Raw genomic sequence first — 24,810 nt, forward strand, 5'->3', positions numbered from 1 at the left:
AATGAGTAAGTCAAGAAAAACAGATGTGATTGTGATCTCAAATGTTCTCTGTCACAGAGGTATATAGTGATTTTCAAATTTGAGGTTTATTTTTTTCTTTAGAAGGGCACTTGTCACATTAATCTATTTCATTAGAAAGGCACAGAGTATAGGCAGTACTCTTTGAATAGCCTCAAGTCTCTGCCTTCTGCTTCTTATCTGTAAGTTACATCACTCATTTATGTTCTCTTACAAGTAATTAAAAAAAAAAGAAGTTGAGATAGTAAGCTAGTACACGAGTATGCAATTTCTATGGGGTGACTAAGAAAGCAACATCTTTTCTTACAAATTCTTGAGTAAAATTCAAGCAGGCAATAATATTAAATCCATTAACTTTCAGAATGCATTCTGTATATGTTTATACCCTTCTTAGGACAGATAATTTGTGCCAATCCTTGCTGCACCATCACTGAAAAGAGATGAAAACAACTGATTTAGAGTGGACCCTATAGGAAGGAGTAAGGTCAGGTAGGTGTTTGGTTCAGATTCTCCTCTTGCTGCTTGTGTTCTCTTGGGCATTTGCAGAAATAAGTAAAATTACAGCTCCCAAGACTTATATGCTAGTTTTTATGCTATGTTATTGCCAGCACTCTTTGGGGAATTTGAGAAGAAATTCTCAGAATGTAACACACAAAACTTCAGTGAGTTCACCTGGAGAAATATCAGCTATGGTATCATGGAAATACTTCTAAAGAATAAGACTTTGTCTTCATGCCATTTTGCACAAACCTAATTTTCAAGTAAGTCAAACTGGTATACAACAGCAAAAAATGTGGAGTAGGCAACTGGGTAGCATTGTGAAAATAAACTCCTTTTGATAGCAGCATCTTCTCTTTAAGTTACAATGAGCAAACATGATGCAGACATTTTCTTTAGACCAAGCATGGCAACTGAAAAAGTATTTGGATGTTGGAATATATCACAGTCTTACAAAAAAGGCTGCTCTAATCTTCTCTATGCTCTCTCTCTATGAAATAGTAATGTTTAACATAGCTCAGATTAATACCCTGAGACAGAGAATGCAATGCCACTCACATTCTCACCGAGCTAATTTTATGTGAATTGAATGAGTATTCCAGGGCAGGGGAGACATGTCCCAGTCAATGCTCTGTCCTAAAATGGTGCTGCTGCTCTTTTGTGGGGAAGGCAATACATGCTTTGCCAGACTGTTGCTCAGGTAAGCAGATTAAATCCAATTCAAGCAATGAAACCTTTGCACCACTCTCCTATGACACAAAAATTGCCTTACACTTTCATGGAAAAGTTATCTCAGTCACGGCTGGCATGTAAATACTTTTCCGGTGGGGTTTCCACGGAAACAGGAAAAGCTGTGCGCATGTGTACATGTGTATGTGTGTGTATGTGCGTGCATGTGTGCGTGCGTGTGTGGGTGGGAGGAAAAGGTGTTATCTTCAGATTGGAAACTATTTTTAGGTAAGCCACAGGTTAAAACAGCTACCAAATGCTAGTTAAGAAGGTGGCAGGGGGTGGAACTGGATTTCTCAGATCACATTCTGAAGGGCACTTTATAAAACATTCAATGAGCCAGTAAGTGTCCTTTCAGTCTTCCTTCATTTTCTTGTGCATGCTTGGTACCACTCTATGAAGTGTTATATAACAGTCTTCTCCTCTGTGGCAACCTGCTAAAGGTTAAGAGACAGAATGCTGTAAGTAGAACAGAATCCCCAAGGAAGATGCAAAATTCAGCAGAAAGGAAGGCAATTTCTGACTTCAAATAAAGCAGTAATGTCTTACAGATGGTATGGTGGGAGGAGGTATTGTTCCCTCCTGTGCCAGCTAAGAAATAGGAAGGAGACCCACAGCCGTCTGTCCTTCTCAGCCGATGATCCCAGTCTTATCAAAGAGTAGGATATCAGCTGCTATTTATAGTAAAGTGGGGCAATAAGAGTCTCACTATCTGGCACAAATGTTGCTGGGTATATTTTCTGGACACCCTTTTTGAATTTCGGTAAGCAGCATTAGAGTTTTTCTTGTTGCTCAAGAGCTTGTGGTAGAAAGAGAACAGCTGAATTTCCCTGGAAGACAGTGGAGTAAGAAAAATGGGAGTTAAAGTCCTAGCAAAAAGGGAAAGGGAAAAGCAATACAGTGGAGTTTGGAAGAGAGAAATGAAGAAATTAAAACCAAACCAAAACAAAACCCCAAATAAATTAGGTGAAATCCACCTAGTCATGACACCTTGCAGAAGTCATTAACCTGACAGCATCCTGGCATCTGTCTTGTGTGGTGCTTCAGCTCTGCGTAAGCCTTTCCTTCTTTCTTGAAAAAGAAGCAAAGGAGGAAAGAAAAAGAATTTGGGAAAAAATATTAAGAGGTTCTTAAAAAGCCCTTAAAGAAACCAGGAGAGGTATATGGAAAACTAAATCATGGCAATTGAGTATTATCCTTAAAAAAATATTTTACAAGTATATGAAAATTAAAATACAACATGAAAGCTGTTTTTTTCTCCTTTGCTTGCAGTCTGAGCCTAAGACCATCTTTTCACAAGGGTCTTTTCCTCAACTTTGTCATTTTAAAATATGGAATTTATAAGTAAAATGGACTTATGTGCATATTCTATTTTTACTAGAGGAACATAGGATATTTAATGTACTTATTTTAAGATAATTCTAACTCCAGTATAGAGATTGATATTCTAAAATGCTTGTCCAGGGATTTATACCCAGACACTATAATCTGCATCAGTGAAAAGTAAGAAAAAAACCAGAAATATGCTTGTTTTGCAAGAGGGGAAAGCATGAAGACCACAGTGGAACTTGACAGTGGAGGAGAAAGAATCAGATGCCTATGCAGGTCTTCTGTATCATCATGGAAAACATGGTTCACAATGACGTGCTATGTGACTAGAGCCATTTCACATCCTGCAGTTTTCAGGACAGCATTTTTTCCCCCCAAAAGCATACTTGAAACTTTGTCAGTCCAGACTGACAGTGCCTCTAGTTTTCTCATTTCTAAATTATCATTACCACAACATGGAAGCTCTAACAGTTTTTTAAGGGGATTTTTCTAAGCAGCACTTACAGGTCACAAAACCTTATCCTTAGACTATGCAAGTTGAAAACCACAGAGAAGCAATTTTATACTGTCTTTCCAAATTCTGACACTATAGCCATTCCTTTTGCATTAGAGTAAGGAAAAATAATCTAAATTTCAAGCTACTTGATTGAATTCTACTTAGAAGGAAATAGTATCAATATACAATGGAGAACACTTGGTTACAAAAAGATCAAAATTCAAGACCATTTGCAGGTCAAGTTTTGAAAAGCTAAAAGAAGGGTTAGGAGGGCAATGACCAAGTTCCCTTCTTCAAATTTTAATATTCATCAATGGAAACGGTCACAGAAATGTTGTGAGTGGCCCTATGTTGTTGCCTGCAAATTTTGTTGTATTCTATAAATCAAGAGTAATCTTACTAGCGTCCATTACGTCAATATAGAGAGCAGAAGGAAACTGAAGCACGCAGTATTACCTTCAGAGTGACACTAGAGTTTGGAAAGGTGTTTAAGGAAGCTATGCAAAAATCCAGGCAATACATTGAGGAGAGCCTCTGGTACACTACAGAGTTGGCAGAGACCTTGACAGTGAAGTAGGGTCCTAAGTATTGTGGAAGCGTAATTACTTGTTCCATGGATGAGTAGTCTATTTACATTACAACTTTTCAAAAATTCCAGTATGTACTTTTAAATTACAAAATATGTTTCAGCAATACTCAAGCAGCCTAAGAAAGCTGCCAGGTTACCGCTACAAAATTGGAAAGGCCACTGGGGAGGAATCCAGGATGGACCATGTCAAAATGCTGTTAGGAGACTGCTAGTTTTTATTTTGACAGCAGATACCTGAAATTCTTTCATTCAGATTGATGGAGCTAATTCTGCAGACTCATTCCTTCACCAGTTACAACCGCCCTGCTTTGCTCTATTGTGCCATTTGGATAAGGATAAATAATGTATTCCACATTGTATCTAAAACATCAGAATCATTGTCCTGAATATCCTAATACTTGCTGAAATTAACATAAAAGTTCCAAAGCCTGCATAATTGCAAATTTAAACTGTCCAAAGTGAGATGAAAGGAACTGCACATTGCTGAGTAATGTACTCTTGCAATAATTTTCCCCTCTTCCCCTGCAGAGACTGAAACCATTATCTCAAATGACAAAGATCCTTGACCTTGCAGATTTCTGAACAAGCCTAGGAAATGTTTTATTACAATGTAAATTAAAAGCATGTGGACATTGCTGTGATATGTGATTGCTTAAGATTGCTTTTTCTTCATTGTTTTCACTGAACATACCCAGTAGGGAAAAAAACCTTATGAAGCAAATAACAGAAGGCAGGATGCAGAAGTTTGTGTACAGGTCCTCTTTCACAATGAATTTTGACTATTTCATGATGCACATCGTGACAGGTTCTCTTAAGAGAATAGTTTTTGTGCAATATGACAAGCAATTTCCATTAGCTATATTTATGGCTTCAAACACCTTATCTGTAAAGTAAAAATACATTTCCCAAAAGAATAGATTTCAGACTTCTACCTTACCTTACACTAAAGGGCAGGAACAGAATGCAAGATCTTTTACATATGGCAAACTGTACACTGGGTTCAGGTGTAAAAGAAAACTAAATATTATGTAGATACTGTCAGCTTCTTTCTATTAAGATGTTTACTTTCAGTGAAATGCACAATCAAACATGTAATATATATGCTAACACAAGAATAAAAAGAAGAATAAAAAAGTCATTGACCTCTTCAACATTATGGGCGATTCCATTCTGCACTGGTCCTGAATCACTCGGTGGTGTTACTGCAACTTCCACTTTTGCACCTTTCTCTGTGGAATCATAGATAAGAGAGGGAAAACAACAGATCATAATATTAAATTACAAATATACTATGAAAAGCTCTCTTATATTCAGTCTGAGCAAACTATCAAATACTAATGTTGAGTCAACATGCGTGTTAAAAGAGAAAGAAAAAAATTTGCCTAGTACACATTTTCAATAAAAATCTTATAAGCAGTGAGCTAGCATTTTGAGAAATATTTAAGTTCATTGCAATATTCAGTGCTCTTTGTTTATGCTAAATGCACTGAGCCTAATACTTCAGGTAAAAAGTGACATACAGCATTCACCCCTGACATTATAGAATGCACTGTGCTGAATACACGTGGGGGGATATATTCAGTGATAAAAGTTTTATAACACACTAACCCCTGCAATTAGTAATGTTGCTTCCAAGCTGTAATCCTGTTGTCTTCCATGTAAAAACATAGGAAAGAGTAAACATATGGTGTAATAACATCTAATAATAGAGGATGATCTTTAAACCAGAATCCTGTAGTCCTTGTGCTGAACTTCCACAGGAGTTAAAGGGATAAAGTTAGGCCTTAGGTTTCTGATGCCAAATTTATTAATATTTATTCTTACTTTGACTATCTCAGAATTCTCTAAGCGGTAATCACATCTATAATTATGTAGTACATAAATGTGTCAATGGCCCAAAATCCACTGGACAATACAAAGTAAGGGGGAATAGCAATTTGAAATGCCTTACTCAAGTTCAACATGCCTTATGGCATGCTCTTGTGTATAGAAGTAAATACAGCTGTCTAGTTACATTACTGCTATCCTGAGATTCTTCTAAATTAAAAATCTGAGATCACAGCCACAGCGGAGTGCCAGACTATCTGTAATTATTTCAGTATATGTGTGTTGTCTCCTAACCCCGCAGTCAGCATTATGGTTTATTAACAGACCGTCCCAACCAACTGCCTGATTTTGGAAGCAAATACTATGTAAATATAACACAAGGTCAGAAAAAGTGTCAAGTAATAAAATGATTCAGATTTTACTGGACACATTTGTATCTGGTTTTCTAATGCAGATAATATGATGAGGTAAAGTAGAGAAAACAGGTCATGGTACAGATTTTCCTTTAGCATAGGAACTTAGGAACTAAAATAAAAATTCTTGCCTTAATGGCAAACTGTAGTAAGTTAATTTTCCACAATTAGCATAGATGGGCCTCAATGACTCCCAGAAAGTAGTATACAGACAAATCAAATCTTAAATATGAAGGTGATGCTTTTTGTGATGAGGGTGGTACCATATAAAACAGATAGTCTACTAGAGCATTTAATAAATTAATTAAATTTTCCCGTATAGAGGAGGGAAGTTTTGCCTCTCTGTCACTTCAACACATAACCAAAATCAGCTTTGCTTTTTCTGTTCAACCTGCCTAGAAGGCTTTCTATATGCCTTGAATGGTTTTCTATTCTTGCATTTAACTTCTTTCCTATCCATAAATTTAATATTCTTTGGTACAGAGAATCAAAGTATTTTTACTAAAATAGAACATGTAATGTAGGAGAAAGTAATGATTAACAATTTTCAAACAAAATAACACAGTGAAAGAGACTCCCAGGCACAGGTGATAAATCTGCAATGCTGCACTCACCGTGATTAGCAGCTCCATTCTGCCTTTCACTGTCTTCCACCTGGCACTTTTTTTTGGCAATCTTATGCAGAATTGAGGCCCTTTCCTTGAACTTTCCTAAAAGAAAACATTGTCATTATTACAATGTAGCCATTTTGAGATGCAAAGTTTATTTGCCATAGCTTAGTCTCCATAGATCACTGCTCACTGTTGATAATCCATTTCAATTCCTCCTCAAACAGCAAATATGCTAGTAAACACTATCTCATGTTCCCGTATACAGAGTTGGAGTTTTTTTGTGGGTTTTGTTTTGTTTTGTTTTGTTTTGCTTTGTTTTGGTTTTTTTTGAGAACTCAGCAATGAATAGAACAAGAAATTGAAACCAAAAGCTATGATTTTTCTCTGGAAGAAGTCAGTAAAATTTCACCTATAAATGTGCTGGTGTAAGATTCCAGCTGAAGCAGAAGATGAATACAGATGAATCAAGATATCATAAATAAACACAAACAGTTTCAGTTCTCAATTTGTAGTACCATAGAACAGAATTTCATATTAACACATTATAGTGAGTGTGGTCAGTTTTGTCACTTTGGACTTATTTATGTGTCTGTGACTTCTACTCACTTCAGGGCTTGGTAAAATTATGAAGAAGATTATTATGGGAGTTACTAAAAAGAACCTGAAAGACACCACTATCACTTATCACAGCCAGCATGGCTTCATGAGGGGCAAAGTCCTGCCTGTCAAACCTGATTTCCTTTAAAGATAAGGTAACACATGCAGGTGATAAACAGCAAATAATGTATTTGATCTTTTTGGATTTCAATAAATCTTCCAATACTGTCTCTCACAGGATCCTTCTGGAAAAAATGGGCAGCCCACAACTGGATAACCACATCATGGGATGGGTGAGCAGCTGGGTCACAGGTCAGCCACAAAGGTTTACAGTGAATGGGGGTGACAGCAGACTGGGGACCTGTCATTAGTGGGGTTCCACAGGGCCCCATCCTCAGCCCTGTGCTCTTCAACATCTTCATAAATGACTTGGATTGGGAACTGGAAGAAATACTCAGTAAGTTCCCAAAAACAGAGGAGCTGCTGACTCCCTCAAAAGGCAGGGAGATCCTGCAGAGAGGCCTCGACAAATCAGGGGTCTGGGCAATCACCAATCGTATGAAGTTCAACAGGGGAAAGTGCTGGATTCAGCACCTGGGATGGGGCAGCCCTGGATGTATGGACAGACTGGGAAATGCTGTAAGCAGTGCCATGGAAAGGGACCTGGGAGTCGTGGTTGATGGCAAGTTGAGCATGAGTCAGCAGTGCCCTGGCAGCCAGGAGGGCCAGCTCTGTCCTGGGTGGCATCAGGCCCAGCATTGCAAGGGAGGGGATTGTCCTGCTCTGCTCTGAGCTGGGGCAGCCTCACCTCGAGTGCTGGGGGCTGGTTTGGAGTATCATGATATGAGAAAGATATTAAACTGTTAGAGAGTGTCCAAAGCAGGATTACAAACATGTTGAAGGGCCTTGAGGGGAAGGTGTATGAGGAGCAGCTGAGGTCACTTGGTCTGTTCAGCCTGGAGAACAGTAGACTAAGGACAGACCTCAGCACAGTTACAACTTCCTTATGAGGGGAAGAGGAGAGGCAGGCATTGATCTCTGCTCTGTGGGGACAGTGACAGGACCAAAGGGAATGGCCTGAAACTGTGTCAGGGGAGATTTATGTTGGATGCTAGATAAACCCCGAGGGCACTGGAACAGCTCCCAGAGCAGTGGTCACAGCACCAGCCTGAGAGCTCAAGACACATTTGGACAGTGCTCTCAGGCACTTGATGTGACTCTTGGAGCTGTCCTGTGCTGAGGCAGGAGTTGGACTTGATGATCCTTATTGGTGCCTTCCAATTCAGCATATTCTGTGATTCAGAAGGGGTAGAAGAAGTCTCCAGAGTACATGATTTTCATATCAGATTATTAGAGGTAATTTTTCTTCTAAATCTGCCAGGTTGGGGTTTTTTGTCTTCCATTAAGTTAACTACCCAGCTCAACCTCTACACTCTCTAGGGCAACACACTCTCCAGAGGTCCCAGGTTTTGTCACCCTTTATTGACCACTGTTTCTAAATCATACATTAAAACAAGGCAATGTCAAAGATGTGAATATTAGGTGAAAAAAACCCTTTTCCTTCCTTCATAGATCTTTCTATGTAAGGACTCTTTGGACATCTTATGTGTAGAAAGTTGATGTATCTGCCTTTACTGATTTATCCTGATTGTTATTGCACTTTAAGCATTTAAAAATATTTTCTGAAAGTTTAACTGTTGACTATTTTACAGGAGATTTTCTAATTAAAAATGCTATTATGATACAGGGCCTGTAGCTCTATTAATTCTCCATCTCCAGTTTAAAAATTCTATTGAAAACTCTTGGTGTCCCTGCAGCAAAACCAGCACAGACTTAAGACCAGAAGATATTTCAATGGAATTATATAAAAGACTAACAGCGGAAAGTAAAAGTAAGAAGTCATGAATTAATTCAGTTATTTGGATAACAGTCACTTCTTGCCAAGATAAATACTTGGAGAAATTCCAAGCATACAAGGATAAATCATTAGTCAGGAAGGAAATCCTCTCTTCCCTCCTTAAAACGGAAGCTTCACACCCCTGTACCCACACTTTTGTACGTGGAGAAGTATATGAGCAGTTCTCAGAGACTAGCAGCTATCATTTGCTGGGAAGTGGAACTAATTTTTCAACAGCAAACCACTTGGAAAGTAATAAAAATACCACAAATATTTAATAAGCCATACTGTCCTTTCTGCAGTCCGTACCTTTTCACAAACACATCATGCTCCCCCAAAAAAAAAAAATAAAAATCAAAATTAGCAATTCACAATATTTTGAAAATATTATATTTTTGGCACCCAGAGTTAATTGCCTGCAGAACAGTATTTAAGCATAGAACACAATCATAAATAACAAGGCATCTCATTATTTCACTGCACAGGGTAGAGGCAGAGATTCCAGTTAAAAGGGAAGAAGTAACAAAGAGTTAAAAAAAAGAGAGAGTGAGAGAAAGAAAAGGGATTTTTTTGGACAGTAGATAAAAGAGAAGAAAACCAGAAAAAGTATGAATCATGTCCCCAGATATTTTAAGCCAAAATGCTGAGTCATGGTGGTTCCTAACTTCTTTTGAAAGAGTAGGGGCATTTAAAACTGCTTATCCAGAAGAGTGAGTAGATATTAAAAGGTGCCTGATATAAATTCAGTCTCCTAAAGGATTATGCTAGCTTTCAGATTCCAACTCAGCTTTATATGTTTGAGAATTCAGATTGTGATGCCACGTATATAGAAATGCATTTTATGCAAGCAATGAAAATGATGCAGCTGACACGTTTTTGAAAAATATCTGTGGAGCCATCCATATCCCCACCTAGTCCAAGATGGTGTAGGAGCTTTCAATTAAAGGTCCAGTTTTAGAGGTTATTTTAAATTATGAAGAACCTAAGGATATTCTAGTCTTTTATTTGAGACTGTGTAAAACTGTGTAGGTTTTCTTAACAGAGAAACATAGACACTATTGAATGGAAAAGAAAATGTTTTCACAGAGATTCACATTTTTTCTGATGTAGATTAGTGTAATTGAATGTGTCCTCCATTTTTTTCACATTTACAAAAACCTCCCACTATCTTTAGAAAGAATTTCTGACACTGATTTTTAATGATTTTAGGTTGCACCATTTCATTCAGGAGACTGTTCCACAGTTGTAAGTCACTGTCATGGAAGTTAAAATCAACACTTGAAATGGAAAATGTTTTTTGTTTTATTTTTATTTCTCAGTAGATGGATGACTCAGTTTATATTGTTTTACATCATTACATTTGATTAGATTCACTCAATATAGGTAACAAAAGAGCAAGAAAATTATTAAAAAACATTATTAATTATCAAAAACATGAAACTGAAAAAAGCAGTAGTATTCATCTGCATGAAGACACTGAAATGTAGAAAGGACAGCAGAGCAGTGCCCCCTCCCTCCCTCTCTGCCTCCCGTCCTCCCTCCCTTCCTCTACCATTTTCTTCCTTTAAACCAAACCAAAACTTGTTCACTGAAGGGGAAGCACAGAGCCACCAAGAAAAAGGACCAGCTGGGGATGTTTCTAAGTCATTCCAATTTTCAGAAAACCACTAAGGTCAATCTTAGGCACAGATCTTCTCTTATGTCTTTTTTCTTATCTTTAGGTGGGGTCATTAAATAAAGCAAGCATTGGAATCTTATGCCACTGTTATTATTTCTAGAATGTAGATGCCTGTGTTTCCTCTGGAACATTCCTATGTACCATGGTTTGACTATGTAACAGAGCTTTTCACAACAGGTGGTGTAATGAGAGTTTAGATGAATGACAGTGCATGCTTCCATGGACCAAAAATAGGACAGATCACTATAGAAAATTCTTAGTTAATCTAGGTTCACTGAACTCCAACAGATTTGGCAGCTTATTTCAGTTTGCAAAGAATGAAGTAGAAAGAAGAGGTGATCAAGGCCAGATGATTATCAAAGAAGGTAGTTTAAAATGACATTGGTTTTTGTTTGAATAGACACAAACAAATCAGTATTGTATAATGTAGAGATGCGTTGATCTGCATGAGTAACTCCAGCTGGCATCTGTTGGCAGAGATTCTCTTCCTGATAAAGGATATATTAAAAAGCCAAGCCTTTATCTACAAAGTAAATTGCAGTCTACAGGCTCCCTGGGTCAGAAAAATATCTGATTTGATGTGAGAACAGTTCTTCAGAAATCCACTCATTTAAAAAATTCAAGACTCTACCATTTGCCTTGTTTTCAGTCTGTGATCAAAGGAAAATTACTGCATCCATCTGGCCATAGCCAAGCTTTCATGAGTCTGACCATGTCAAATCTGTGGCTGTTGAGCACTCTGAACTGTACCTACTAATACTGCTTATGACCTGCTGTGGAAGATAACTAGTGAGTGACTACCAATCTAAATCCAGAAATCCACCTTACATGCTTTCTCCTTCAAGATCAAGCAGAAGTATCAAATGAAAACGCATGCAATTTTGTCGTGTTGTAGACTATTGGTGGAGCACAAGATTACAGTGAGGGTCTCTTCTCATCTTGTGGGGTACATTTAGTCTCTCAGTTTGACCTGATTAATCTAAAACTAATTTAAAGTCACTTTCAGACCAAAGGGAAACAATCAAAATAATAGAAATCAGTTTCTAATACATGGAGTACAACAGCCCTCTGGCCATTAGGCTGAACCTGATTGTATTTTATAGCTCAACCATTAATTCTTGTCCCTAATTGTTCTGATGCAGGAGGAAAAATGAATGCACCTGAGTTTCTTCACTGAAGGACTGAAAAAATATTCCCTATCTCCACTCCAGGCTTGAGGACTGGACATAAGGATGTTACAAAAAAAAATCAATGGATTTGTAATTTGATTTATGTATTCCTGTGACTAAGTTGCTGTGCAAAAGGTACAAAAGCCTCAGTCATAAAAAGAAAGAGAAAGAAGTAAATGGGTAATGCAAGTAAGTGTGATGCAGAATGGTAGCAACTAAACTTCTGAAAATCCACAGAAAGCTGAAAATATAGTACACTTTGATCAAAATACAACTTCTAAAATACACTAATCATTACTTGCCTTGTGAAAGACAAGCGAAAATGATGATGGTTGTATTTGAGAAGGTAAACTGCATCATAGACTCCTGTCAATGTTAGTGTTTCTAAAGAAAAAGAACTTCCTTTTTATTTCTGCTACTGGATTTTTCCTGTGCTACAGTATGGTCCTGAATTACTTATTAACGAGAAATGCATTTTGAGGTGACATTGAATATTAAAAGCATTACTTCTGCATAGGCACAGCAATAATATACATATATGTATGTATTATACTGCAACAGGTATTTCCCTACAAATAGCTACATTTAGATGTCAATAGAGTATTTATGAATGTTAGAAGGCTACTTTTGAACTAACAGATATGATACTTCACCATAAAAAATAAAAAACTTAACACACTCACATTTAAGGCTACAATAAGAAATTACCTTTTTATCTTGATTGTCATGAAGATTGAGATAAGACATATTGCAAAAGCTTTATCTCTGGTAGCCATATCTGAGTGGCCCAGGTGAATGGCTTCTTACAGGTTCTTCAGAGGTGTATTTAAACAACACAGACACCACTGATTGACTGTTAAAATTCACTTTCAGTCATCTTTTCTTATATTGGTACCACCCCTGTGAACCACATGCTTAATCTGGGAAATGGAGCGCAGTGAGGTAAGACCATTCTATGGGCTCAGGCCTGCCACAGATGAAAACAGCATCTTCCAGCACGTGGTGCAAAGGTGCATGGAGCCACCTCCCACAGCCAGGCCCAGAACCAGATGGTTATACTGGTGTATCAACAGCCGCTTCAGAAAGAGGGAAACAGGTGTTACCACTTTCCATCCTCCCTGAGGAATGGATCATGAGTAAGTCATGCAACGAAGATTCTCTTAAAATCTTCAAGATTACTCAACACTAGAAAGCAATTGTGTTTTTAAAAAAAGAGAATTACAGTATTTGTCTTAAATTCCTATGATTAAAAACAAGTAGGAATAGGTGGCTAATTTTTCTACAGGCCTCAAGATTTTCCTCATCCCCAAACATGCTGCTAATCTCTAAACTTAACATAATGAAAACATCTGTCTGGCATTATAATCAGAAAGATGGACAAGACACCTTGATCCTACAGACAATCAAGTCTCAGTTCAGGGATAATTCCAAATTGTAGAAATGCTGATCACACTAGGACAAGAAGCATGTGTTGGAAATTTAGTACGGAGTTAACTGCTTTCCTGAATTAGTATGACAGAACTGCAGTGCTTTTGAATCAGCAGAAAAATTTCCTGAGATTTCACTGAGCCCTGATTCAGGCCCTAATTACTTCCTTCTTGTATTGCTAGAATGAGGATTTCAAACTGCAAATTTTTTGCATTGCAATCAAGCATACAATTAATATTCCAGGAATAAACGTGCCTGGTTTTTAAAGGTTATTCATTGTGTTTCAATAATACAGTAAACTAAAGTCACTTAGCAATTGTTCTGAGTGATTTGAAAATCCATAAATTAATTTCTCTTCTTGAATGCATTGTAAAACATGGCATCAAATAAGTACCTAACAACTGATGTTATACTGTGCCAGATAATTTGCAAGTATGGTTTTGCATATGTTCTTTGCTAAAAGCCTCCCATTGTATTTTCTTACCTGAAATAGCAGAACTGAAATGTTGAAAAGAAAGACTTGAAAAAAGTGTTGTAACTGATTGAGCCACCAATAAACACATGCAAAAATGAGTTATTCAAAAATGGAGAAAATGAAAATAGGACCAAGAAAAACAAAGGAAAATGTAAACACAAAAAAGGCACTCAGAGGGCTTCAAAAAAAGCTCATACAAAAAATTCTAAAATATTTCTTACCTTCTTCAGTCATTGTGTCATAATATTTTAGGTTTCCATATGATCCAAGCTCTATAACATCACAGTAAAAGACACAGAGATAAGGAACCAGCAGACATTCAAGAAATGTACATGTTTTTGCATGTGCTTCATAAACTGGAACAGTGATTATGCAAAACATTTTCCAGGACAACGGAACACAGATTACAGAAATGGCACTGCTTTCCCCCTCCAAAATTTCACAAGTCATTGACTTTAGCTAAAGTGTTAAACTTGCTAAAGTGAGATGTAGGAGAAGCACTGAAATCTAAAATTTAGCCCTTTCAAGTTTCTTGACAATTTGGTGCCTTTACATTTGGGAAAACACAGTAAACCTTGAGAGTACCCAAAAACACAATAAACCTTGAGAGTACCCAAAGTGGTAATTTTGCAAACTGAGCTCATTTATCATTCCCCCGGTCAGACATTCAAATATGTCTGTATCCAAATTAAACAAAAAAGTCTCAAAACACATAATTTTAGGAACTGTTCATAATACAGTGCTCCCTAACACTGTTTTGATACCAGTGCTGATATTGACTGGCTTTAGAGGAGCTACTTAATTTAACCACGCTCTTGTCACTTGTGAAATCAAAAAAAAAGTTACTTGTCTCATCAGGTGATATGACACCTAAATTAATTAACTCATTCAATCTATCTGAATATATTGCATTATTAGATTCTATCGGGCAGAAAAAAGAATGGAATGTAGAGGTCTCCAGGTCTGCAGGGCTACTACTATTTGTTTCTGTGTGATAAAATCTTGCATGAAACCCTCTTTTTATTCCAGATGTGGCTTTACACTACTTTTCTTGAAGTGCTTTTTTTCTTAAAATTTGGCATACATGTTATTGTGTGTATAAACACAATAATTTACATAAACCTACAAAACAGGACAATGAAAAATTAATCTCAAGGAGGAATTTGTAAATGGTCTGGCTGAGGAATTTGTGAATGACCACTCATAATTTTTATTAAAAGTTTTGTAATGGAGTTTCTGAGCATCCAACTTTTGACAGAATGTAACCATTAAAAAGTGGATACTTAACAGTTTGATGATGCTTTTTTCTTTGCAAATATTCTCTTCCATATTTATGAAACACCTTAAGCAATTAAATACAAAAGTGATATCCAATTATTTTGTTTTTCAATGATGCATGATGATTTTTCAACAATTTTTCACAAAGGTGAATTTCAATTGAGACATGGCTATTAATTTTTAACTGTAAAATACTGTGATGATATCGAATCTGACACTCTGAGAGATACATTTAAAAAATAAACTAAAAGAAATCTTACAACATTTGCAGAGATAGAGAATGTCTTATGCCATGTAACTAAAATATACAGGCTATTATCACTGGGATTTTTTAGAAAGTATGATAGGATTGTAGTGATTTTTCATAGGCATATTATAAAGAAACTTACTCTCATATACTCTTGTTAATAAAATGTAGTGTCTTACTTGCCCATAAGTAAGCCCAATAGAATAGGACATTAAGTCTCTCTTAAAGCAAACAAAAATGTAGTTTAAAGACAGAATTTAATATATTGTTTTACTGCAATAAAGAATGCATATACTGTTTTGTAAAAATGTCTTGCAACAAAATCTTTGTAGCTGCTAGTACATATAAGCTATTCTACTATCTTAATTTCACTCCTTACCTGGAAAGAACTCCCAGTAACTTCAATATAGGCACCCCTATATACAGCATTTGGAACTATTTGTCGTATTTAATTAGGGCTTAATATTTGCCGATTCTACAGCAGCACCTTTGCTTGTACTTATTCTCACTGATCTTTGCCTTCATGTGTCTGGGCCTGCTTTGCTAGAACCTGGGCTGAGGCATTCACTGGAGATTGAAGACAGGACTGGAACACACATGCCAGAAAGAGTCTGCCAAAAGGAATGTAAAAGTAAATACGGAAATGGAGGCACACGGAGAACAAAATGTTGGCAGAGAGGGACCGTATGAATGAAGTTGAGAAGAACCACAGCACCACATTGCACCACAGCAACAAACTTCAGAATTAACAGAATAGCATGAGGGTTCTGACTCAGCAGATGAAGAAGAAGAGATTTCAGAGGAAACTGGCAACTGTGAATTCTAAATCCCAAAACAAAAAAACCAAAAAATATGGGGTGGCAGCAAGGCAGGATATTTCACACATTGGCAATCCCATTTAAATCTATTTACTTCCCATCTGAAGTGAGAGATAAAAGACAAACAGTAAATAAAAAAGGGTCAATCTGACCTTACAGAGACCAAAAAACAAGAGAAACAAGGTGATGCATTACAGTGCATGATGCTGATGATAATAATGTTCTGGGAACTTCAGCAATTCAACACACCAAGGATTATACTAGGTTAATTCCTGCAGTTAGCAAAATTATTTCCAGGAAAACTCCAATCTTGCTGGTGAGATTATGTTCTCCAAAGATTATAGTCCTATACCCAGAGTAGAATGCTTTATTCAATCATCAGAGCACTGACAATGCACTACAATGATCCCAGAAGATATCAGCTGCATGGATTCACCTGCATTATATTTGAGGGCTTTAAGATTACTTAGGTCACTGCTGCTTGGCATCAAGACAGATCGCCTCTACACAGTCTGCCTCCAATATATAGTACTTCTGCTGTAAAATTTGGACTATATCTGGTATTTGTTTTTGAGTTCTCCTGTGATACCAAAATATATATACCCTCTTTAATATAACTTTGAGTAAACAGAAAATGAAGTACTTTTCAGAAAAAAAACCTACTGTATTGGAAAAAATTCACAGCTTTAGAAGTAAACTTATTTGAAATGGAATTGAAAAGAGTACTTGAAAAATTATCCCCAAATCCAATACAATTAAAATTTGACAATTCCACTTTTGTGAACATGCTGTGCAATTCCCATGGTGAGGTCATAGTAGATAGGCTGGATGGCAGCCAGTACCTGCATCCCTACTTGTCACATGAAACAAAGAGGACGCAGAGATGCAGCTTAACAGCTGATCCCCAACAGTTACACAGTCACTGAATTAATTTGTTCCCTTCTGCATATTTTTACACCAGACAAGAACAGAAGGTTCCTAGTAATCCTGACTGACATTCCTGAAGGATTACAACAGTCTTACTATGTACTGTTCTCTACTGTGTTTGTAGGTGTCACACCACATTTAAGCAAACAAAAAAATATTGTTGGTTAATGGGGCTATGTTATTTGTGATTTCAAATTATGTTCAAGACATCAAGCATGGCTTCACCAAAAGTCCTGCCTGACCAAGTCAGTGACCTTCTACGACGGAGGGACTACATCAATGGACACGGGAAGTGCTACAAATGTCAGTTATCTGGACTTCTGTAAGATCCCTTCATGATCCCTCTCACTGAATTGTAGAGAGATGTACCTGTGTTACTGGGAAGAAATTGACTGGATGGTTGCATTCAGAGGGTAGTGGTCAACTGCTCAGAGTCCTGATGCATGCTGGCAATGACTGGTGTCTCTCTGAGATCAGTCTTACTTAATATCTTCATCAACTACATTGACAGGGGAGATCAACTGCATTCTCAGAAAGTCTGAAGACAGCATCAAGCAAAGTAATGCAGTTGCCACACTCAAAGGACAGGATGTCCTTCAGAGGGATCTGGACAAATGGAAATGGGAATTTCAAAAGGTTTAGCAAGACCAAGTGCAAGGTGCTGCACCTGGGCTGGAGCAGCCTCCGGGCTGGGGTATGATCAGATGGAGAGCAGCCCTGGGGAGAAGGACTTGGGGGTGCTGGTGGGTGAGAGGCTGGACATGACCCAGCCATGGGCACTCTCAGCCCAGAAAGCCAAACGTGTCCTGGGCTGCATCCAAAGCAGCGTGGGCAGCAGGGCCAGGGAGGGGATTCTGCCCCTCTGCTCTGCTGAGAGCCAACCTGCAGGGCTGCTTCCAGCTCTGGAGTCCCAGCACAGGAAGGACATGGAGCTGATAGAGAGAATCCAGAGAAGGGCCTCCAAGATGATTAGAAGGATGGAGCACCTCTCCTATGAAGACAGAATATTTGGGTAGTTCAGCATATGGAAGAAAAGGCTCTGAGAAGATCATAGAGCAGCCTGTCACTTAAAGGGGAACTGCAAAAAAAATGGAGACAAACTTTTTAGTAGGAGTTACTGTGGTAGAAAGAATGTAGATTCACACTAGACATAAGAAAGGTATTTTTTGTATGGAGGATGTTGAAACAATGGCCCAGGTTTTTCAGAGAGGTGAGGTAAATGGACCATGCCTGGATATATTCAAAGTCAAGATGTACAGGGCTCTGATCAACCAGACTGGTTGAACATGTCCCTGCTCATTGAAGAGAGATTGTACTAGATGATCTTAAATGTCCATTGCAACCAAACTCTTCTGTGATTTTGTTAAAGAAGATAGCTAATAACTCAGTTTATTTTACACTCACTAAGTATAGTACATACTGTCTGTGATTATATACTCATTTCTGTCTTTTAAGTATATAGCCCCAGGCTGCCACAGAAGAAAAGGAGAACCAATATTTCTCTTCACTCTCCTGTGGCTAAGATCTCAGATACAGACTGCAGCTGACCCAAGTAAGGCCAGAAATGAGCCTGTCAGAGATTCTAGAACTACTCATAAGCCGTACAGCTATTTTAGAGACAACAACCTGCATTACTAAACATGCGTATCCCTTCATGGAAAAGTCAGACTCTCAAATGAAAGAAACTAATTGTGGATTTCTTCAACAAGCTTCATAAAAAATGCATTTGTATGAGAATTCATGTCACACTCCTCCAAGTTCATTAAAAACTTCAAAGTTGATGTATCTATTATTTAAAACAAAACTGGTAAAGAGAAATTACTGATGGCAACCCCATAATTTTTAGCACAATTACACGGCTGTATTTACCAGACACTCCTTTTCTTTGACCTCTACGGTCATGAAGGTGTCAAGACTTTTTTATTTGCATTTTTTAAAAAGAAGGCAAAAAAATGGTCAAAGGAATTAGAGGAATTCATATGATAACATCAAGGAGCACAACAATGTCTTTACTGTTTTTTTCTGCTAGACATCAAGGTTTTGAGAAAATTTAATTAGATGATCAGTCTTATCCAAAAAAAACAGAAAAAGGAGGCTACTTTAAAACTTTTCTAGATAAGTTGTAGTGACTGTCCAAACTAAACTAGAATCAAAGTTGAATTTGGTTTCAGCAATGATGTTAGATTAGGAACAAAGAACTTGTGAAAGATCTAGTGAAGATTAACATTACTTTTTTAAAGTTTTAAAATTAGAGTCCTAACTTCTAAGAGGTCTTTAACAAAAGAAAATGCCTTTTTACTTACACTGTTAGAGGAAAACCACACAAAAAGTCCCAGCAACTGAAGGCTACCAGGAACTGTGAATCTTTCTAAACTTCTTAGCTTCCTTACTGAGTAATTATATTCTATCTGGGATAGACTGGGACTGCTGTGGGAGTTTGTATGTAGTATCATTGCAGAATGCAGAGGAGAGAAAACAAATACTCTTTTTAAAAACAAAATACTTATTCTCCTACTACATCTGGATAATCAGATGCTGTACCCTACATTTTTCACTTGTGGACCTTCCAGCTGCCAGTCCTTCAAAAATGAAGGCTTTGCCACTGAACTCTTTCTGTGGAAAATATAAAAAGATCCCTTTTGTATGTAATTTATACAGTTTAAAATTGCATTGAATTTCAGAATTACGTCTTTTTTGCTTATACTTCTACCACTACTGCTTTATTAATGGTCCTAAACAGACATAGAACATAATATAAATTCAGTCTTTCAGGTACTTGGCTATTGGGCAATACATTGAGAGTAACTAAATCATTCATTACTTTGTACACCTGAGCTCTAGTAACATGTGGTCACCTTCCATCTCTTTAAATTGCAAGTCTTCTATTGCTGTTCTCTCTCCTCGTGTGTCTTTTCCCTGTTTTTTAAATTTTATTTTAGGTGGTTCTGCCCTAAAAATAATTTCATTAGGGTTGTTTACTTTTACATAATTGGTTTATTTCAACTTGATAAAGTTGAAGTGTGAATAGAAATATAACTAAAAATTTTTACAATCATATCAGCAGAGTTCTGGGCAGCTTAAGATAGTGACAACATCCAAAAGTTAGATCTACCTATTACTTTGCTCTTAATGCAACATTTAAAGTGAAGAGTGAAAATCCACTGTTTTCTGTCCATACCATCTAACAAATCTCCTTGTGGTGACAAATGGAAATTTGTTGGGTCTTTAATTGATATGGGCTGAAGAGCAAATGTTTTTACGGGAGGGTCAATGACATATGCAATGGAGCAGAAAGCAAATTAAATTACTATTGCATGTCAGACACAGATTTTGATATTTTTAGGTGCTTTTATTTTGCTTAAATTAAAGAAAATCATGAAATTGCTCATTCCTGAGAGCTTTGTTTCTTCCGTCATAAGACACCTTTTTCCATCTGCCATCAACTCTTGAAGACAAGTGCCAAACATTCTCTACAATGTAGTAACACCAAAAGACAACCAATACAACAAAATTGACTTGGCCTAGATCAAACACAATTCCTGCTGATGTTAAAGATGGTATTTATCTGCAAACAATTTTCAAATATTAATGAAAATGGGAATTTCAAGGTGTAGAAGTGAAAACCTCATTCTGTTGATGATATTGGGAGTTCAACAACTGATTCTGGATTCAACAAGTGGGATCATTCAAGGGTTTCCTTGAGTGTCTCTTGGGCCAAACACTGTAGGATCTGGAAACCTACAACTCCAATTGAATAAATTTCAGCTGTTTTGCTTTCCAGCATATCCAAGGAGAATAACAGAAAACAGCATGCTTTCCTTTCACTATCCAGTCACAAAATCCAACCAACTCGTGGATGATGAAGTCATCTGTCATGTGCAAGCTGTACTAAAGGAAATCTCCCACTTTTCAGTTTCAACAGAAAGCCCCTCACAGACACTACTATTCCCTAACCTGTACAGGTTTATCCACTGCTTAAGTTCTTTATTGTTCATATTTTTAACAAAGAAATACTGAGTTAGGAAGAAACTTTAAATGAAACTAAAGCCATTAAGCATGTAAATACATAGTCAGAACAGCTGTACCCTGAGCTGGGATCAGTCTTGTATTTAAATATTCATGTCTTCCTTGCATTCTCTGTAGGAAACCCCAAGAAGAATACACTGTCTGAAGAACAGGGCAAACTGGAAAAAATGATGGACAAGAGAGACAAGAATTCTGCCTGCACTGTACAGCCTGAGTAGATTATAGTTAAAACAACAAAGAGAGCATGCAGAAGTAAACTGTTGTGAAAACTGACAACAAAAACAACACAAAGATTACATTTCAGATTCAAAACTAAATTATAAAGGCATCAGAAAATTTTCATTATTTAACTTTTTCCACCTACAAAGATCAATACAGATTTTAAAGGGAGACCTATGTTTCAATTTTATGTAAGTAGAAATCTTCTCAATGAAACTAACACAACACAAGGCACAATGAGTTGTGCCTTCTCTCTGAGTCTTGGGAATCTCTGAGGATAAGCAGATCTGACACTTACTGCTATAGAGTTGGAGAGCATTAACAAAGAACTGAGTTTTCCCGCTGAACTTCCCTTTCTGAGAGAAATTTGCAAGGCTTTCATTGCCCACGAAGTTATGTATAACAAAAAGACAGTTTTTAATATCTGTGGGTATGATAAAATTTGCAAGCCCACTCACCCTATAGTCATGGAACTGCAGCCTCTGCTACCTAGAAAAAGCAAGACCTACATGCCCAAAGTATGACAATAATGAAACGGTTCCCATATGTAAGCTAAATAGATCCACTCAGAAAAATAATTTAGACTTTAAATGTCTACTTCTTTGATCATCACTATGTATTTATGATTCACATATTAAAAAATCAGCAGAACCAAAACCTCATAATAAAATTCTCTTCATTAGTCCAAGACATAATTTTTCTCTATGCCAAAATCACATATTTGTGATTTTGATTTTTTTGATTGACAGCTCAGGTTCCACAGCTGTTACAGTGACATTTATGCCTTCTGTGTGTTACATATGTTTGTAAATACAACTGCTATCTGCTTAGTTTTGATGTCCTAAGTGATACTGGAGCAAACAGCTATATAATTTCTCTCTTTCTCTTTCTGACAGATATGAACTAGGCTATCTAAAATACTGTCTGTGCCTATTTAAATAGGCATGCCCTTAACTGCATGCAACCCATATGAGCTTCTATTCTACCTATGCTGTTAGTGACTCTGGAATTATGGGGTGTCTGATGTCAGAGATGCTTTAAAATACTCATCTCATCTACATTATCATGGAACCTCAGGTATCTACGTTAGGAGCACTGGGCCACAAATAATGAGTGGACTGGAATACTTCTCATCAGAGGAGAGGCTGAGAGCTAGGACTGTTCAGCCTGGGGGAAAGCAGGTTCAGGGAGCTCATATCCCCATGTATAAGCACCTGATGGGACAGAAAGAACAAAAGGGAAAAACACTTCCCTCAGAAGTGCCCATTGACAGGGGAAGAGTCAATGGAGACAAACGAAAAACCAGAAAATTCTATCCAGACACATATTAGGATGATGAGCAAACACTGAAATGTGTCTCTCAAAAAGACTGTGGAGTGTCCATTTATGAGCATTTTCAAATCACAACTGGAAGCTGTCATAGTCAACCTGCTGAAGGTGATCTTGCTTGAGCAGGGGATTGGACTAGCTGGATTCCGTAGTGCAAAAAGTCCCTTCCAACTTAAATGAGAAAAACCACATCACTTTTTTGAAAGCTAGACACATAAAAAGAGAATGAGTATCTCCCTGACATGACACTACACTTTAAAGGTTAGCTTAATTGCCCTTTTCATTGCTTTCCCACCATTATACCAGACTGAAATACTATGGGAAGGATTTAAAGAGAAAACACTGTATTATAACTAATACAGTTAATTATATTATAATTAATACAGTTAATGATATTATAATTAATCCCAGTTACTACTGGGATACTACTAATATGTATCCCAGCCTGGCAGGGAGCCCCCATCTTCTCTGGCAGAAATCCCTTGCAAACATTTCAGTCTGCAGCTGAGAGGAGAGCCAGAATGGTCTGAGCATTGTGCTCAGAGAACTGTTCTTCCTTGATGGGACAGAAGAGCCAAGGACAAGCTGCTTAAGAACAAAGGTGCATGAAGAAGGATGCTCATCTTCTTTACAGGCCTTTGGGTATGCCTAAAGGATGCTCAAGAATGATGAAGAATTTAAAGTGGAGATAGTTAATAACATACAAAATTACTTCTATAGATTTTGTCTAGATTTGCATATTTCTTCATGTTAAATAAAGTACTTTTGTGCCTATATAATTCTCAAGATGTATTTCTTTCTTCTCTGGCATGGTACTAGGAAGTGGTGAGGCCACACCTTGAGTGCTGTGTCCAGTTCTGGCCCCTCACTTTGGGAAGGACCTTGAGATGCTTGAGCACATCCAGAGGAGGCAATGAGGCTGGTGAGGGGCTTGGAGCACAAGCCCTGTGAGGAACGACTGAGAGAGCTGGGGTGGCTCAGCCTGGAGAAAAGGAGACTCAGGGATGACCTTGTCATTCTCTGCAACTTTCTGAAAGGTGGCTGTAGTCAGTGGGGTCAGTCTCTTCTCCAGGCAACCACTGACAGAATGAGAGGTCACAGTCTTAAGCCATGCCCGGGGGAGTTTAGGCTAGGAAAAATTTCTTCACTGAAAGCATGATTGGACACTGGAATTGTCTGCCCAGGGAGGTGGTGGAGTCACTGTTGATGGACGTGTTTAAAAAAGGCTGGAAGTGGCACTCAGTGCCATGGTTTAGTTGATGACGAGGTGTTAGGTCATAGGTTGGACTCCATGATCTCAAAGGTCTTTTCCAACCTAGCTCATTCTGTAATTTTGTGATTCTGCTCTTCTGTGAAGTGCACTCAAATCCTGCTGTATAACAGAATCAAAAAACGGTTAAGGTTGAAAAAGATTCCGGAGACCCATGTTCTGGAAATGAGGAAAGTGGAAGTGCTTAGGTTACTACAGCCATGTAGAAGCTGAGCATTACCCATGAGCTGGTGTAAGCAGAGCTGCCTGGCCTTACTCTCTGAAGATATAGCAAATAAACAGCTTCAGGCAAACAAGGTTTCCAATGGTACCAATGGCAGTGAGCACAGACATGATGGTGCATGTCACCTAGGCCATGGGAAGAGTAAGAACACAAGTTTTTTTGCAAAATGAGACAAAAGCTGGGAGGCTGCTGTGTAACCATCCAGGCAAAGGCTACCCAATATCTGCAGGGTGTCTTTTGGGTGAGAAGAAAGTTTCCATAACATCTAAGAAAAGTACCCAAGCAGCAGAAGCAAATGAAGAAGAACAGTTCACGGAGAATGGAAAAGTAGGAAAATTCTTAAGACCAATATTTAGGAACACAACAGCATCTACCAAGCCATTATAAATAATTCACTACTATGTCAAAAACTTTGAGTATTCTTCTTTATTTTCCTGAGAAGTATGAATGCAGGTTTTCTCTTTTATTTTGTCACAACGGAGAAAGTACTGTACTTTTCTGTGTTCAGTGAAGGAAGTGACAGAATTGTAAGCTCAGCTTTATGTAACAGAAGGTTACTTCTCTCACCAATAACATGCACCATATTTTTATCTTAAAAAAAAAAAAGTAGAGCTTATAAGATAAACAATTCAATTTTCTGCAGAAGTACGTCCTGTAGTTTTCCATTTTGGAAATAGGACTCAAGATGGGAATAGGAGAAAATTGCCAAAGATATCTAC

General features: G+C 37.6%; 1 protein-coding gene and 1 long non-coding RNA gene across 9 annotated transcripts in view; one reads left to right on the top strand and one right to left on the bottom strand.

Annotated features, from left to right (window-relative positions):
• SLC24A2 (solute carrier family 24 member 2) overlaps window positions 1–24,810 on the bottom strand; it is a 106,590-nt gene that overhangs the window by 20,378 nt on the left and 61,402 nt on the right. For 2 of the 3 annotated variants that reach the window (XM_064402783.1, XM_064402784.1), the window contains exons 5-7: window positions 13,976–14,026; window positions 6,514–6,609; window positions 4,803–4,888 (exon numbers count right to left, since the gene is read on the bottom strand). In XM_064402783.1, coding sequence (XP_064258853.1) covers window positions 4,803–4,888; window positions 6,514–6,609; window positions 13,976–14,026 — 233 coding nt within the window. The remainder of the gene's footprint in view (window positions 1–4,802; window positions 4,889–6,513; window positions 6,610–13,975; window positions 14,027–24,810) is intronic. The other variant, XM_064402785.1, reaches the window with a different exon arrangement.
• On the top strand, window positions 210–23,280 carry LOC135289291 (uncharacterized). 6 transcript variants are annotated; one of them, XR_010352077.1, is made up of 6 exons: window positions 210–507; window positions 7,122–7,262; window positions 7,346–7,419; window positions 8,925–8,998; window positions 11,825–12,987; window positions 15,827–16,783. It is a non-coding gene; the product is annotated as an uncharacterized LOC135289291 (long non-coding RNA). The 6 variants fall into 6 exon arrangements; XR_010352076.1 differs by lacking the exon at window positions 8,925–8,998 and having other exon boundaries at window positions 7,346–7,746; XR_010352078.1 differs by lacking the exon at window positions 8,925–8,998.

The sequence above is a fragment of the Passer domesticus genome, chromosome Z (assembly GCF_036417665.1).
Source record: "Passer domesticus isolate bPasDom1 chromosome Z, bPasDom1.hap1, whole genome shotgun sequence".
NCBI classification, from domain to species: domain Eukaryota; kingdom Metazoa; phylum Chordata; class Aves; order Passeriformes; family Passeridae; genus Passer; species Passer domesticus.